The sequence below is a fragment of the Lontra canadensis genome, unplaced genomic scaffold, assembly GCF_010015895.1.
Source record: "Lontra canadensis isolate GAN:19392208 unplaced genomic scaffold, GSC_riverotter_1.0 scaffold39, whole genome shotgun sequence".
Lineage (NCBI taxonomy): Eukaryota > Metazoa > Chordata > Mammalia > Carnivora > Mustelidae > Lontra > Lontra canadensis.
Window position 1 is genome coordinate 2943339 of NW_022631033.1, and position 18194 is coordinate 2961532.

Sequence of the window (18194 nt, forward strand, 5' to 3'; positions counted from 1 at the left end):
GAAACAAAATAATTACAAAAAACAAGATGCTCAACTTTGAAAGAGTGCATCCTCATTAGAAGCTATTTCCACATTATAATTAAGATTACCAGCATGCATGGCTTAATGTGACTACTTTGATTTACAAACGAAGTGTGAGAAACTAAATTAGCTCTCCAGGAGAGCAAATCTCAGGCACTGGCTGCTGGAGCTGGCCAGGGACTCCGAGGTTTAACCCTCTCTGCTCCCAACACTCAAAAGGAGGATACCTGCAAGGTGTAGCCTGGTTCACACTGGAAGGAGAGGACGTCATTCACCATGTACCGGTCTCCTATTTTGATGCCGTTGCTGGGAAGGGCTGGTTCTTGGCACGCGGCGAGACCCACAGCTGTCGAAATGCAGGGACAAATGCTTAGGAAATATGTAATATAAACAACATTCTTATTTTTGGAAGAACAAAATAGCTTTTTTCCCTTGTTGCTCTCCTTCTAAGGAAATGAACAAAGACATTGAGCCATTCTCTTATTACTCTACCAAGAAGACTTCGGGTAACTTTAAATCAGGTTTAGCTAATTCATCAATATATTTCATATTCAGTCTGCAGTGAATCAAGCTTTTCCTTAAATAATAAAATTTGCTACTTCCACGTTTCCTATTATACATTCCAATTCCAACACATACACATTTTAAAAGGTCCTTTAAAATTATGTTTCTTATAATATGCAAAACCCATGACAATCCTCTCTTGCTTTCTTGTTTTTCAAACATAGTTGGCCATCTTTATGAAAAAACTTAAGTGTGAATCTGGGAATTCTATCCTTCCAGACACACATAATATGAGAACAAATATTTTGTATTGTCTCTCTCATTTAAAGACAACAACAAAACTCACAAACAGTATGTTCGCAGATAAACAGGTCCACTACTTATGGGTCCCAAGACTATAATCAGGCACTTTTCTAGATGGAAATGCCTTCAGTTAGGACACTAACAATTTTTTTAATGCATCACATAACAGTGGCATTCAGCCTAAAATATAGAAAAATTAACTCTAAGTATTTAGTGCTGAAACCTCTCTCTATAAGCCCCATGGCACAGATAGACAAAATATGCAGCTCTGGTATTTTATAGAATAAAAAAAATGCCTCTGAAACGGTGCTAAAGACGTGGGGATTGTGAATAATCCTTTTCATCAGTGTGGTAGGTCTTCTCTCATCCCTGGTTACACAGGACCGACGGGTTTTACAGGGTAAGAGAGGGGGAAGGACATTAATTCGAGCAGCCCAGCTTAAAATTCTCCATGTGACCTTGGGCTTCACTCCAGGTCTTGGTTACCACACTAACGGACATGAACTCGTCAGATGAGTTAGCTGATTGGGACTGGGGACTCTTGAGTGATACGGCTGAGACGGGGAAGGTGGGTCGTCTGGTCTTTAATCAAACCTGAGGCAAAAACTGGCGGGAAACAGCTATGCAGGGGGTGGGTCCCAGTGCAGGGTAAGGACGCGCGCTGCTCCCCTGCGCACGGGACTGCATCCACGCGTGCGGGCTCTGGGTCAGGCACCCCTCCTCTGCGCACATGCACAGCCCCTCGGCCCGTCTGATTCCACTTAAAGAGCACAGGGTCAGTGGTAGAATTCCCGAGACTCCCAAGGTGGGCGACAACCCGCGCAGTCTGCACCCGCAAGCAGGGCTCAGTGCAACTCCACGGGGTGCCCACGCACCCCAGCAGCAGGTTCTGCACCCAGAGCCCGGGCCGGCGGCTCCTGGGGGAACCAGACACACTCACGACCGTATGTCATTAAACTAGACGCGTGACACTGCTCCAAGCCTCGCCACGCGCTAACAGCCACGACTGCTTGGAGCGGATATTAAAGAAAGGACGAAGTCGATCAAATGGCAGGTCGAGTTCTGCAGGTACAAGCGTGTACATAGGAAGCCCCTCTCTCAGCGTCAACAGACAAATTGTCCACCGGCCTGCCCTGACCTGCTCCCCTTCCCTGCTCTCCAAAGCCTGGCATGAGAGCCTGACAAGACTCACACCCGTGGCCCTAGCTCAGAATCAGAATGATCTTGCCAATGCCATCCTAAGGATTCTTGTGCATTAAAGTTGGAGAATCACCAGTTTGACTCACTTTCCCCCCAAAGCTGAGATGAAGCAAAGAGAGAAGCATCTTCGTTTTTTCATCAACGGTGTGATTGTTCATTTGAGAGCACCATGCTACAGAATCTGCATCAGAATGGACACCCCCGGTTCCTAAGCTCACTGAATAATTTCAATCCTTGGAACACCTTGATTTTTAACTGGGATGAGCAGGTTTGAAGTGTATTTAGAGTTTTTCTATTGGGATCATTTCTTTCCTAAATGGCTATTTATTTAAAAGTATAAAACACCATATGCATGAAGTGGCAATGTTTTTTTTTTTTATTCCCAGCACAAAATTTCAAGATAATTGAGTCTTTATATTTATATGATAAAATTGCTAAATATGGAAAAATACAACCCTTAGGACTTTATCTTGTTTTGTAGGCATAAGTCTAATGTATCTCTTTCTTAACTCTTGAATACATATTGCATTTAAACTTTACCCTTTCTCCTATCACAGTGTAGCAAGATCACTTGCCACCTGTCACTACATTTTTATCTGACCCTGAAAAAAATAGTTAAATTGTCTTTTGTATGAATTTAATTACAACCGGAAATACTAACAAGCTAATTTGTGGTGATATCACATCATCATTTTGGTATACGTCAAGTGCACACAGAGACCAAAGACTATCAATAACCCCCAAATGTTAAAAAAAAAAAAATGGTAACATATTTTGAAATTTTAAAAAATGCAACAAGTAATTCAAAACCATTCAAAACCATCCCTTTACAAATCAGATATAATAGGCTTTTACCTACTGTGTTTATTTACTACATGGTGATTGATATGTATGTATTGTATGTTAATTTATTTTAATTTTCTCCTTCCTTAAATTCTATGTATAAATCCCATTCATCCTCTGGAAAAAATAACTTGCATTTACTTGTACCTACAGGAATTATAATACAGTTTCTGAATAAATTAAAAGCATACATAAAGTCATTTTAATCAGTGTTTGATCTGATGACTCAGGAAGCCATTATATGCAGACCCAGATACTTGTGTAGAGAGAAACATCGGCCCCTCACTCTTCAGTGTCACTAGGAATCTGGTATATGGGAGGAGCTAACAGCACAAAGATATCTGGTGTCTCTAGGGACATTTTCTAGTAATAGTATCTACATATATTACCCAGAGATAAGTAATTATGTGATTGATGTGATCATCCAGGAATATTTATTGAGCTATCCTGGACCAGAGCCCAAGTATGTTCCAGACAACACATCTCTCTCCTAACCATGCAATGCCTCCAGCAACGCTGAGTCAAGTCACCGTGAAAATAGTGGATTTAGGCCATGAGTGGAAGATTTTTATTTTTGGGTTGAGAGAACCATGACTCTAGCAGAGGGGAGAATTAAAGGTGTGGCAGGTTCAGATCCCCAAACCAGCTGGGTTTGAAGTTCTGCCCCAGACGGACGTGTGCTAGCACCTCGGAGGCTCATCATCTCCTGTGATCTACATAATCCTGGTAGCACCCTCTAGAGAAACGGCAACCAAGTGCATTATGGACCCAACACAGGAAGACCGGGAAGGAGACAGGGCAGCCCCAGAAATGCCAGGAATGATGTAGGGTAACAAGTTCTACCTTAGAAGGTAGAACAATGAACTTTCTGACCGCCAGGGGACAGGAGGAGGTATACTGAAGAATTTTCAATACAGAGAATGTGCAGACTATTTGCATTTAATCATTATGGTAATCAAAGCATGAGATAAGGAAGATAGGAGAAGAAAAAGGCAGGGAAGTACACAGGAGCTGGAAACACAATTTAAGTCCATATGTGTGTCCATCACTTTTTAAAGCACCTAAAAAGAGAACAGTTTTAGAAGAATGTTGTTGGAACAAAACTGATTTTTAATGTTAAATCATGGGTGGTCTATCACCTAAGTGACAGGTATAGTTGTAAAGCCAGTCAACTAAAAGATAGTGATTTAGACACAAAATGAGACATGTTGGAAGACATACAGAAAAAAAAAAAAAAAGAAAGAAAGAAAAAGAAAGAGAGAACTTCTCTAAAATCAAGCTGTGACACAAAACCATTTGGCAGAAAAATTCAAAATTAATTTTCCAAAAGGACAGACATCTGGTAGAGTATATTGTCATATTGTAAGCAGAAGTTTTTAGAAGATTTAGAAGACTTCTAATTTTTTCAGAGTATGGCATATTTACATTCTGTACTATAGATGACAATATAGCAGATGCTATGCAGCGAGGGTTTTTTTTTTCCATTTTTTTTAAAAGATTTTATTTATTTATTTGACAGAGAGATCACAAGTAGGCAGAGAGGCAGGCAGAGAGAGGGAGGGATGCAGGCTCCCTGTCGAGCAGAGAGCCCAATACAGAGCTCGATCCCAGGACCCTGAGATCATGACCTGAGCCGAAGGCAGAGGCTTAACCCACTTAAGCCACCCAGGTGTCCCTAGCTAGGTTTCTTTAAAAGGTGACTCATAAGCCCCTTGATTCTGAACCATGAGGTATCCTGATTAAACATGATAATGAGAGGGTAATTGTTGAGTGTTCTGAAGATTTAGATCTATTGTTCTAAACAAGTAATGAAAGAGGGATAAATATTTTATGTAAAAATTTGGACATTTTGAAATGTATGGATTTATAAAGTTAAGATTAGATTTAGACAGTAGCTAAAAAAGTCTTTATTTCCCCACGAGTCTAGTCTGCAAAGGCAAAGAATATAAAACAAAGCCATTAAAAAGACAAGTAACCTAGTTTGACCAAACCCATAGCTTAATGGTTTTACCTGCCACTGAACGTCAAATGTGGACGTTATGAACCAGACTACGACAAGTAGCCTCATCGGTTCTCCAGAAGGTATTATAGTCAGTATCCTAAGTTCATTAAGTAAAATTCAGAGATGGTTTGCTTAAATCTTGAGAAAGAAAATAATATTGAGATCCATGATAGACATGCCATGTTGGGAGCAGAAAATGTGAGCCTGTGTAGATACCGATGAGACAACTCTGAGCAGTTGTTGTCAACTTAGCATTGTCCTCATTTTGACTAGCGTAATGTAGGCTTTTCAAAGACCACAAATTAAAAAAAAAGGGGGGGGCATGTCATTCTAGCCACACTGCTCAAAACAATGATCAAGATAAAAACTACAGAGAGAGGAAAGCGGAGCTGGATAGTGAGACCCCTAGAGCTGGGGTAACTCACAAGGGCACAGAGGTCAAAGAACACATGCAGATATATGAGCTTTATTAAATACATGGGGAGGTCATCATAAGCACTATATGGACACATAGGCTATTCCTTAATTTTGAAAAGAAAAAAGAAGGTGTTGAGCCCATTATTTTGTAACTAATTAATAATAACCATCCATTCACACAAAACTAGCAGATAAAAATCTTTCTTCCTGTGCAGACAGGTTTGGATACCTTAACACAGAAGTGTTGCTGAGTCTCTAAACCCATCAATCAAAACTTGCATTAAAGGTCAGACACTGTGTTGGAAAATAGGAGAATAAAGACATCCCAATTTCACTTAGGGAGACGCCATGGGAGGTTGACAATCCATGAACGAAATGTCAGATGTCATGATCACACAGGCATAAACATAACAAGTGTCAGCCTGTAACTCAGACTTCTAAATTACATTGTTTTATGAGTCCATACATCTCCATGACAACAATGTGTATAGAGAAACCTCCATAATTAATAACACAGCATCTGAAGTAAAGAAAAGAAACCACTTTTTAAATCATTGTGTGGGGATGCCCGGGTGGCTCAATCTGTTTAAAGTGCTTGCTTTCGGCTCAGGTCATGATTCCAGGGTCCTGGGATTGAGTCCATGGCAGGCTCCTTGCTCAGCAGGGAGCCTGCTTCTCTGTCTACCTGCTGCTCCCCCTACTTGTACTCTGTCTGACAAATAAATAAGAAAATCTTAAAAAAATAAATTAAATAAATCAGTGTCTAAGAATTCAGCATGTATGTGGAGCTAAAAATATTTTCTTTCATCTGTAAACTGTGGGCATGTTAAGTCCACGTAATAAATGCTTTCTTTATTCTTCCCACTTAGTAGATCTTAAGGAATCTTCAAAGCAAAAGGGATTGTGTGTCCAGTGTCAAGAGATGTCATAGCATAAATTTGGGGGAAATAGAATATTGTATCTCTTTTGGAGATCTGAAAGTATTATAGCATATAAAAGGCAAAGAGAAATCCTACAGAGATGAATCTGCTTCAACTTTATTTGAAGGATTTCTGAAATGTATTACAGGACCATTTTGGTCTGTATACTACCCATGGATAACACAGGACAGGAGGGTCCTGCAGAACACTCTGAGAAACACCGATCTTATCCAATATCTTCATTCATGGGGAGAGGGTACACAATTGCTCCAAGTTCACAAGACCAGGAAATGGCCGGGCTATACCCACTTTTCCTTCTGACTCTCAGTGAATTATGCATGCCACCACCACACAGCACATCTCTGTTAAAATTTTTCCTGGACTATCACGTTGCTCAGTTTCCCTAATTAAACTATAGGCTCCAGGAGAACGCAAAGTTGCTCCTTCTCTTTCATCAGTACTATAGGCAGGATGCCTGTGTGTCCCTCCTTCCCCAAAAATGTGTATATTGAAGCTCTAATCCCCAAGGTGGTTTTTGGAGGTAAGGTCTTTGGGAGATCATTAGATTTACATAAATTTATGAGGGTGAGACCCTCATGATGGGATTAGTGTCCTTATGAGAAGGGAAGGAGAGATCTCTCTCTCTCTAGACACATACACCAGGAAAGGCCATGTGAGCACACACTGAGAAGGTGCTGTCTACAAGCCAGGAAGCAGACTGTCACCAGGAACCAAATATGCAAGCACCTGGATCTTGGGCCTCACACCTTCTAGAACAGTGAGAAGCAAATGTCTGTTGCTTGAGCATCCAGAGCTAAGACAGTGTGTGCATCACACACATCTAGCACATGGCCTGGAAGAAGCATAGATACTTATGTCGAATTGATAAATGGATAAAAGGATAGTAAATTATCGCAAAATGACCACAATTAATAGCTAAAAATATTTTGGCTGCTAAATAACGTGTTCTCTTATTTCCTATTAATAAAGGATAAATGCTGTGAAACAGATTGCACTTCACCTGTCTCTCATAAATAAGAATGAACGGGGTAACTCTTCCTAGTGACATATTGCTAAACCTCCTCTCACTGGTGTAAAAAGAGAACCATCCTGTCTTATATAGGACCTCAGTAATTTACGGACACCTGAAATTTTATCCTTTCCTTCATGATGAGAACGATCACTGAAGCCATGACTGTATCAGGCTTCTTTGCCAGAGTGATATTTACTACAAATGAAAGAAAATTTTCCCACTTATAAATGTACCAGACACACATATACCTCAGAAAACTTAGAACATTAAATGTAGTTGAAATTTTTAAATGTCAAACCTTACACTTGAACAATTACACAAACATAATGTAATGGTATGTGCATTTATTAGCGTTCCCAGGTTTTCTGAATAAAAGGTCAATTATGTGTTTAAAATTATAACAATGATAATAATTTCTTAAAGTATCCTGGATTGTTTAATTTATATATCAGATAGACTAATGGTAATACTTATCAAATAAAACAGGCATTTGTACATGTGATTATATGTATACATATGTATATGTAACACATGTATTTATGCTCATGTGTTTTTGCTTTTCTTTATAAAAAAAGGAAATATAAAATACTCAGATTTAATTGAAATTCTTAAGATTTAATAGGCTAAATCATCACATTAGCTGATTGAATCAAGGAAATTTACAAAAAATATATTTTTAGTAAAATATACTGATAATTTTAATATCTTTTTCTTGGTTTGTTGTTTTATAACATGATTTAGCAAACAATTTCCCTTGAGCCAAACCTGGTCATGCTCATTTCTTTCTGTACTGACCCCTTTCTTTAGTCCTTAAGCTGAATATATTTTCTCTGGCCCTTTACAAAAAGATACTGCTAAACTATGTTTAATAGTATTCTATCATATCCTTAAGGTATAACACTAAACACTTTCATAAAGATATTTGATCATTGTAAACATAAATTTGTGGTATTTATTATTATAGAGACTTGAGGAAACATTAAAGACTAATATGAACATTCTTACATAATAAAATATCTGTACTGCCGGAAGTCTGCAAATAAACCATATTCATATAGTGACAAATGTGATATAATTTAATATGTTGGATTTTACTTTAGCATGGTTTCAAAAACTCAAATCTAAGTGTATCTTTGAAAACAAAACAAAACAAAAAAACTACAACTGTGTACAAACATTCAGGCCAAACATACTATTTGTTAGCTGACTAAGAAATTGGTAGCACAATAATAAAGTAAAGGAACATATTTTTAAAAGTATTCTCTGCTCTTTGAATGATGAGGGTTGATTTAACTAGTCCTTGAACTGTTTAACTCTTACTAAAAAAAAAAAAATGCATCAAGTCTAGGAGTGATGTCATAAGATGGCAAAATAGGAAACCCTAGACCTTCCTTCCCTGATGGAGATACCAACTTAACAAAAATACAGACAAATTGCCCTTGGAAGAAATATAGAAACCAATTAAAAGGTTCCTGAACCCTAGGGAATCAAAAGCCAACTGCATTGAAGTTGGTTGGAAAATTCATGGCCAGAGATTCTCTCCACAACATACTAGGAACTAATCTTGATTTCTTCCTGTGAAGGGAGAGAGAACAGTGGGATATATATCCAATGTTCTGACTTTTTAGAGAGCTGTCCAAGGGACTGGTCTCTCTCTTGCTTGAATACAAGGGCTGTTAGGAAGAGAAGCAAGGTTGGTGACTCAGAACAAAGGTAGTAAATGTGGTCTGACCCATACTGGAACCTACAATCTGGTGGATAGGACCAAAAGGGGGGCTCAACTACAAAGAGTCCACAGCAGCAGGCAGATCTAAGGGGAAGCTCCTGATTAGCAACCGGGAAATCTCTCCTGATGCAGGCACAAGCCCAGAGAAGTTTTAATCTCAGAAAAGGCTTGAGCATTCTACAGAATCTCTTGTTGGGCCAACTGGTGAAAGTCTCCCCTCTGTAAAACCAAACTGTAGAGACTGGGAGAGGCGGCTGATGCTTAAAAAGCCATTGTTGCAAAAGAAGGTAAAACAGCATACAAAGAAATAGGGGGAAATGTCCCAGTCAAAGGGTCAAATTAAATCTTTAGAAACTTACCCTAAGGAAATGGAAATATGAATTACCATAGAACTCAAAATTACTCTCATTGGACTGCTCAATGAATTATAGGAGAACAGATAAACCACTCACCTCAATCAAGAAAAGGATACATGAACAAAGTAAAAACATCAACAAAAAGACCATGAAGAAGGACCAAACAGAAATTTTAAACTAAAGAATCCAATAACTGAATTGACAAACCCATTAAAGAAGACCAACATTAGACTTAATCCAGCAGAAGAAAGAAATAGCAACCTTGAAGAAGATCAGTCATTTGAAATTATCAAGTCAGTAGAGAATAAAAGGCAAAAAAATGGATAAAGCTTAAGGGAATTGCAGAAGACCACCCAGCAGAACAATATATGCCTTATGGGTATCCCACAGGAAGAAAAAAAGAGAAAGGAAGGCAGAGGGCCTATTTGAAGAAACAGTGGCTGAAAACTGCCCTAGACTGAGGAAAGAAATGGACATACCAATTAAAGAAGCTCAAAGAAGTCCAACCAGGACAAATCTAAAGAAACCTATATTGAGGCACACCATAATCAAACCATCACAGATAAAAATGCAAAAAGAAAACATTTTTTTTTCTTGAAAATGGCAATAGAAAAAAAAAAAAAAAGTAATGTTCAAGGAACCTCTTATCAGACTACCAGTGGATTTCTCATCAGAAATCTTGTCAGTTAAATGGAATCAGATGGTATAGAAAACCATACAAAATTTTAAACTCTCTAATAAAAGTAAATATGTAAAAACTATAGAATCCTGGAGTACTGATATATAGTTACATAAATTACTTTTAAATCTCCATAAAAATTTTTAAAACAAAAAATAGAAAGTAATTTTAAATTTATGTTAATGGATATGAAATATAAAAGGGAAATTTGTGTCATCAATAAAGAGGGCAAAAAGAACAAACATAAAGGAATAGAATTTTTATATGTGATGGAAGTTACTATTAGTTGAAAATCATTATTTAAGAAGTTTTATGTAATTTCAATGGTATATTCAAAGAAAGTATCTTTATAATACACACAAATTGAAATGATAACATATCATTACAAAAATATCAGCAAAACACAAAAGCCAACAAGAAAGGAAAAGAAGGGCACAAAAAGTATAAGACATTTCAAAAAGAAATGAATAAAATAGCAAAAGCAAGCTGTTCCTAATCAGTGACTACTCTAAATGTAAATGAATTAAATAAATAATTAAAAGACACAGATTGGCAAAATGATAAAAAATAAACAAGACCCAGTTATATGCTGTCTACAAAACACTCACTTTAGATCTCAGAACATGCATAAGCTAAAAGTGAAAGGATGAGAAGATATCCCATAAAAATAGGAAACTAAAAAGATCAAAGTAGCCACACTTACAAGAGACAAGATAGATTTTGAGATAAAAATTGCATAAGAGACAAAGATAGGCATTATATAATGAGAAAAGGATCAATTCACTGAGATGTAATAATTATTATATGATAATAATTATTGTAATATATATTATATAAAATATATATTATATATAATGTTATATATAACATTAGGATTCCCAAATGTTTGAAGCAAGCATTGATAGAATGGAAGGAAGAAACAGACACAACAAAATAATACTGAAAGCTTTCAATACCCCATTTTAACTTAGGGATAAAACCACCAGGCAGATGATCAATAAGGAAGGAGAAGACCTGAACAACACTAAAGACCAAGTAGGCCTTACAGATATTTACAGAATACTCCACCCAAAAATTAAAAATTCAAATTCATCTCAAGTATATAAGGAACATTTTCAAAGGTAAGGCAAATGTTCTGTCACAAAATAAATCTTAACCATATTTAAAAAGACTGAAATTATACAAAGTATCTTCTCTGACCATAATTGAATGAAACTGGAAATCAATAGCAGAGGGAAAACAGAAATTTCCACAAATTTGTGAAAATTAATCAAAATCTTAAATTCAATAAGACAAAGGCCAAATAACAAGAGAATTTAAAAACTATCTGGATGCATGAAAACAAAAATGTGACAGACCAACAACTTCTGGGATGCAGTAAAAGCAGGACTAAGAGGGAAATTTATAGCAGTAAATGGTTACTTTAAAAAAGAAGGAAGATCTTGAATAAATAATCTTACTCTACACCTCAAGGAACTAGAAAAAGAGAGCAAACTGAGCTATATGGTCAAGCAACCTCACTTTCGGGTATATATCCAAAGTATTTCAAAGAAAAACTCAAATAAATATTTGTGCACTCACAGCATTATTCACAATACCCAGAAAGTGAAAACAACCAAACTGTCCACTGACGGGAGAAAGTGTAGTGTATACATAAAATGAAGTATCATTTAGCCTTAACAGAAGGAAATTATGTCACAGGCTAAAATATGGATGGAACCTTGAAGACAACAAGCCAGTCACAAAACAACAAATAATGTATGATGCCACTATATCTAAAACAGACAGAATCACAGAAACAGAAGATAGAAATGGGGTTGCCAAGGGCTGGAGGGAGGGGAGAAGGGGAATTAGTGTTTATCATATAAGATCTGCTAGATGACAAAGTCCTAGAGATCTGTTGCACAATAATGCGAATCTGTTTAACACTACTGAACCACACATTTAAAAATGGTGAATATTGTCAGTTTAAGGGTATGTGTTTTTTACCACAATAAAAAATAAGCAGGGGTGTGGATAAGTATGTCAGGTCTAGACTGAGATACACAACATGGTATGGACAATGCCCTCTAACTTGTGGCTTACCCTCCCGTAGCACTGGCTACACTGCATTTCAATACCCTTGTCTTCAACCCTCTCCTTCTTTGGGAAGACGCTTTACAGTGAGTGACCGTGTGTCTCCAAGAATCAGCAGGGCCTCACTCAATAGAATTTTTAACAAAACCATGCATCATGTGCATCTGTAGAAAATACAAAACCTTTCATAAATATGTAAAGATAAAAAAAATTGTTCATCCAGAAGAGTGAATTATATAATTTTCATTTCAAATGGACTATCAAAAACCAGATATGGCCACCAATCTATCCCTTATCTCTTTAAGTTTTTTCTCTTCCCCTAACTGGACATTATCACTTCATAATTAAATCACGTGAAAACAAACAAGTGAGCCAACACAATTTAGTAAGTCCTATACAGAGATTAAAGAAAGGAGGTGTGGAAGAAGAGTAATATTTCCTGGGATCCCAAAGAACTAACAGTCTAATTGGGTTTAAAGGCCATAAAGACCAATAACACGAAGAAAAAAGCATTGTAATTAAAGCATGTGGATAATCAATGCTGATAAAAAACAGAGGTCAGAGAGATGAACACGGATTGACACGGTGTGGGCAGCAGGCTGAGCGGCTCCTGAAGGACAGGTGGGATTCAGAAAGGCAGAGAGAAGTGGGGGGGGGGTCGTGGGGGAGGAGAAGTGGGGAAACACTCCCGGGAAAATGATAATTTATACAACGTGTTTGTTGGACTGTAACTGGCTGAATGAAATGGCTTGAGGGACAACAGTGGGTGATAAAACCAGCTGACGCATTAGGCAGAGATGCCTAGATAAGGAGTGAGGAAATGTCGAGCCACCGAAGGACTTTGGCAGGGGTGAAGTTTGATCAAAGAGACATTTGGGCGTAAACCTGAGCATGATGGCACTGGGCTTGAAAGGAAGAGAAACGGAAGGACCGGTGGAACGTGACCAATGTGAAGAATGAGAGGAAAGTCGAGATTGAGGGAAATGCATGTTTTTAACTGGAAAACACATCAGCGACCTGAGGAGGAAGGGCTGTAAGGGGCTTCCTTGCTGATTATGCATCTGGTATGAAGTCACGCATGACTCCACGGAGGAACGTGACGAAAGCCCGCTCGGAAAGGAAGCTGTGCTTCATTTTTATTTATTAAACAGGACATCAAGAATAGACAAATCTGGTGAACAGGTAGAGGGAATCTCATAGTTTGGGGAGTGAGAAACAGCCTCATGTCATTTCCCCTTCCAAAACTGCTTCTTTTTCTGACATTCAGAACTCTTCTCACTTCAGTCACTTACATGACTGAAGTCCACTCTCCTGTGTCTAGAACTTTGATGCAAAGATAGGACGGGGCTTCTCATGAATGATTAGCCAAGGGCTGGCTAAGACCCTGTCCCTGAATAAGTCATTACGTATTCAAATTCCAGCATCTTTCTTCCTCAGTTACTCAACATGGAAAATTTGCAATACTGGCAATAGAACAGAGAACTCTTTTAAGTTTTTACATCCAAGGGATGAGCTTGATAATGTAATAGCCTGAGTTTTAAGCTTTGAGTAAGAAGATCCTAAAACCAAATGAATGATTAAAAAATAGAATACTCAGAGTTTTCAAGTGGCCACAAGTTTTCAACAAAGCAATGCACGTTTGTAGGTGGGACTCTATTGAAATATCTGTTCTGTAAGGACGAAAAGTCTAGATTGACCCATTATGTGGGATAATGCTAGTTTGATATCTGATAACTGCTTCCCATATAATGTTCCTAGAGTTGGACTCAGAAACCCACTGTGGCTCAACCAATGTACTTTTCCGTAGCATTCACAGACTCCCTTCAACAGGACAGGACTTGATGAAAGTGATCACACTCCAACAGACCCCGCCATGACAGGTTCCTGTAACTGCGCTGCTTCTCCTTCAGCGTTCTTCTGTGGCTGACTCCTGCCCATTCTTCCATCTTTCCTTCAAGAAAGATTCTCAGTCTAGAGCAGCACTGAAGTCATCTTACACGGCAGAACTCTGTTTATTTACCCCAAGGAGCTTAGCACAGTCTGTAACCAGCACGGACTCTGGTTTTCTGGTGCACGACGCCCACCACTAGAATTCAAATTCTACCTGAGCACAGACGAAGTCTGCTAGCCTCCTCACGACTCTGTCTGCGATGCCTGGAGGACAGAGCAGAGGATCTAAGAGATGTTGGAGTAATTCATGTTGGATGCAGGGATGCACACTGTCTACTTTAGGAGGAACACGATTGGGGGGGAGGGGCAATTATCCCCTAGAGATGAAATTAAGGCAAATCTGCATGTTCTGTGAAAGCCACTCCATATGGAGAACCATCAAACCTAAGAGTAATCTCAAATGAGTCACAGGGGCAGATGCACCAAATGACAACTGTTAGTTTGAAACCAGGTTCCTTTCTGTGTGGGCAACTGTCTTAGTCATGAGCAGCAGGAGTGGCAGCCTCGTTGACTTAGTGACTGCTGAGTCTCAAGCAGCCACCAGCAGGCCCACTGACGAATGCACGTCATGCGAAGACACATGTCTTAGAGACGCATGGGAACAGCAGGCAACGCTCCCAGATGTAACTGCGGGATAAGCCTTCCATCCTAGCCGCCCACCCCGCCGCTTCGCAGATATCATGCCTGAGATTCCAAAGACTACAGGGAAACTTGCTTTCAAACACTTATGTGTCAACTGAAGAACCATGAGATTAAGTCATGTCTGTTGCACCTTTCACTTAAATGTAATACTCGTAAAAATGCTCACATGTCACAGGTGGGAAGAACTCGCTCACTTGTTATCCATTTTGTGTGTGTTACATTCAACTCCAAATAAAGCTGGAATTCTCCTGTCACCAAACCAAGTTACGGTAATGTTGCATGCCTGAAATAATCTCCTAAGAGAGATCTCAACTTTTTTTTTTTTTGGGGGGGGGGGGGGTCTCTGGAATTCTCTGTGATGTAAAATAAAAGCCAGGATTTATAACACAGTTGACCCTTGAACAACATGGGTTTGAACTGGGCGGGTCTACTTACATGAAGATTTATTTATTTATTTATTTAAGATTTTATTTATTCATTTGATAGACAGAGATCACAAGTTGACAGAGAGGCAGGCGGGGGCGGGGGGAAGCAGGCTCCCCGCTGAGCAGAGAGCCCGATGCAGGGCCTGATCCCAGGACTCTGAGATCATGACCTGAGCTGAAGGCAGAGGCTTTAACCCACTGAGCCACGCAGGCGCCCCTTACATGAAGATTAAAAACAAACAAACAAACAAACAAACAAATACAGCACAGTACTAGAAATATATATTTGTTTCCTGGTGAGTTTTTAAATGACATCTTCTATTCTCTAGCTTACTTTGCTTTAACAATGTAGCACATGATACATATGACAGGCAAAAGATGACTTAATCGACTGCGTATGCTACTGGTAAGGTTCCTGGTCAACGGTAGGCAATTAGTTAAGTGTTGGGGGAGTTGAAGGTGACACGAAAGTTTCAACTACTCAGGGGTTGGCACCCCCCCCACATTGCTCAAGGGTATACTGTACTTTGAATACTTCTGTGCTCCTTGGTCCAGTTAGAACTTAACAGAAAACAAGGAAGACAGGAGTAATTGTCAATTGCTGTGACTGAAAGCAGTTTTTACAGGATTCGGGGAGGCATTCTTTGTTTACCAAACTAAAAATTAGCTGAGGGTCTCAGGAGATTCTATGGAGTAAGAACATTTAGAAAAAAAATTATGGATCAACAAGTGATCGATATAGAAATAAACATAAAAGGGGGCTTAACATGAAGTAATTAAGAGGACAACTTCATTATACATTGAATGAGTACTGGTTTACACAACGTTCACTTGGTGGGAAGCAGTGAGCTCTAATCTCTGAGTATGCAGAAAGAAATCTCTGTAAACACACCCAGGGTAGAACTGACTCTCTGTCTTGTTCAATCTCTCATTTCTTGTAGTTTCACTCATGTCCATCACTCAAGTTGAGAAAACTTATTAGCATTAATGTAAGATTAAAGTGACATTAAAACAGTCATTGATACTTTTCACATATTTATAAGGATCTTTATAATCACAGAGGGCTAATCGAAGTTGTCAATATTCAATTGTAATAGTATCCAATTAAAAGCACGTAGTACTTTTGATTGCAAAAAGCTCAGTGCATGTTCCTGAATTTCAGTCTTTATTTAGATAGTTCTTTCTGAATTCCTGTTTTGAAAGGGATACAGAAAGAAAGAAAATATAGTACTTACTGAAAACAAGCATAAGCATGAAGGAAATTAATGCACTTAACTATATTATGTTCTTAACATTATATCAAAAACTGATATAGGACTGTGATGTGAATATCACTTCTGCATTGTCCAGTAAACCATTTTTAAAATTTTATATTTAACTTATTTTTATTAACCTATAATGTATTATTTGTTTGGGGGTACTAGTTTTGAAGACAACTTCCTTTGCAAATTTTAAGTACCTTTTAGAATACAGAACAATGAAGGAACTTATCTCTTTTAATTAATTAATATTTTCCTTTTTAAAAAGAAAATCAAGCCAATAAATTCTATTTCCTTTTTGCTTGTATTGTCACAAATTCAAAGCTACATTGAATGCTAGAATTATAGCTATTTTACTCTAGGTGGTCAGTACATTTATAACTTCCTCCCTAGTTTGGTTGCTGTTTAAAATTTTATTTCTTTATTAATTACCTTCTTGTATACATATTTTTAAGTTGCATCCAATATCCAAAAGGCAGATATGTCATTTAAAAAAACAGATAGTCTTATATTATTTGTCTGACTATGTATCTTTTGATGAGGTCTTATACATTAATGTATACTTTTTTTCACTATACACTTAATTACAATGATATAACACATGAGTCATCTATAATAAGTTTTGAACTTGTCACCCTTGAAATAATAATAATATATCAGAGTGCTCTAGAGAAAATACTGTTTCAAAACTATTGACCTATGAACCAAATCAAGTAAACAGTAAAATATTTTACATGTATTTTATAATGGTAAATAATCATTTCAGCTGACAATTGATACACTATATCAATTATGGTCACTTTGAATAGTGACAGCTATGGATGAGGTCCAATGTGGAAACCATTGTCCCAAGTCTAGGGCTCTGGCCCACAAACTGAGAAGTCCACGATGGACCAGAGCCAGGAAAATACACATTATGACAACGGCAGCCTCACATAAAAGGAGGGGGGAAGAGTAAGACAAAAAAGTTGCAGAAACGCATTCAGAATAAATTTATTCTGACAAAGACCGGAGTTTGAACCAGTTATTTGTAGTTATTATGAGGAAAAAAACATGCTAAAATTTGAGAAAAAGAAGAAATCTCCAATTAGTCCTGCCTTGTAAAGGAGACACATTCAACTCAAACAATGTAAGAGTTTGCAAATTTACTTCTCTAGAAATTTTCTCTTTTTCCTCATAGGTGGGTCACTGTTTAAAGAAGGCTGGCCTACTGTATGTGTTGTAAGATATCTAAAACATATACCGCACAGTAGCTTCCCTGTCTCCCCTGCCTCCTGGAGGCCAAGTGTCAGGTCTTACAGACTTCAGGAATGTTTTGTTAACTCCACTTGCTTCCCAATGGTGAGTTCTGATAAGAGAAACAAAAACAAACACAAAACAAAACAAAAATCAAAACCAAAAACCCCCACAAACTCCTGAGAAAAAGTGAAATAAATCCACTTCTACACAGGCAGTTATCTCGGTGCTATTCTGACTGAATGCCATGCATGAGCCCTGGGGATGCTTGCATAAGTGCGGTGACCTTGCACCAGAGGGCAAATTCACTCAGGGATTTATCGGGTTAACCTGGGATAGATGCATTCAATGGGGTGTCGTATGCAGAATTAGAATTAAAATATCTTCCATTTTGGCAAGACAAAGCTGAGACACAATAATAGTCTTATTTAATAGAGAAGATTTTTTTAAAGACTTACTTATTAGAGAAAGAGAATGCGCTTGCATTTGAGTGGGGGAGGGGCAGAGCAACAGAGAATCTTTAAGCAGACTCTATGCTCAATGTGCAGCCTGATGTGGCGCTCAATTTCAGACCCTGAGATCACAACCTGAGCTGAAATCAA

The 18194-nt window shown here is 38.1% G+C and overlaps 1 protein-coding gene across 1 annotated transcript in view; it reads right to left on the reverse strand.

Annotated features, from left to right (window-relative positions):
* CSMD1 (CUB and Sushi multiple domains 1) overlaps positions 1 to 18194 on the reverse strand; it is a 1958110-nt gene that overhangs the window by 183020 nt on the left and 1756896 nt on the right. The window contains exon 38 of the mRNA XM_032869815.1: positions 249 to 367. Coding sequence (XP_032725706.1) covers positions 249 to 367 — 119 coding nt within the window. The remainder of the gene's footprint in view (positions 1 to 248; positions 368 to 18194) is intronic.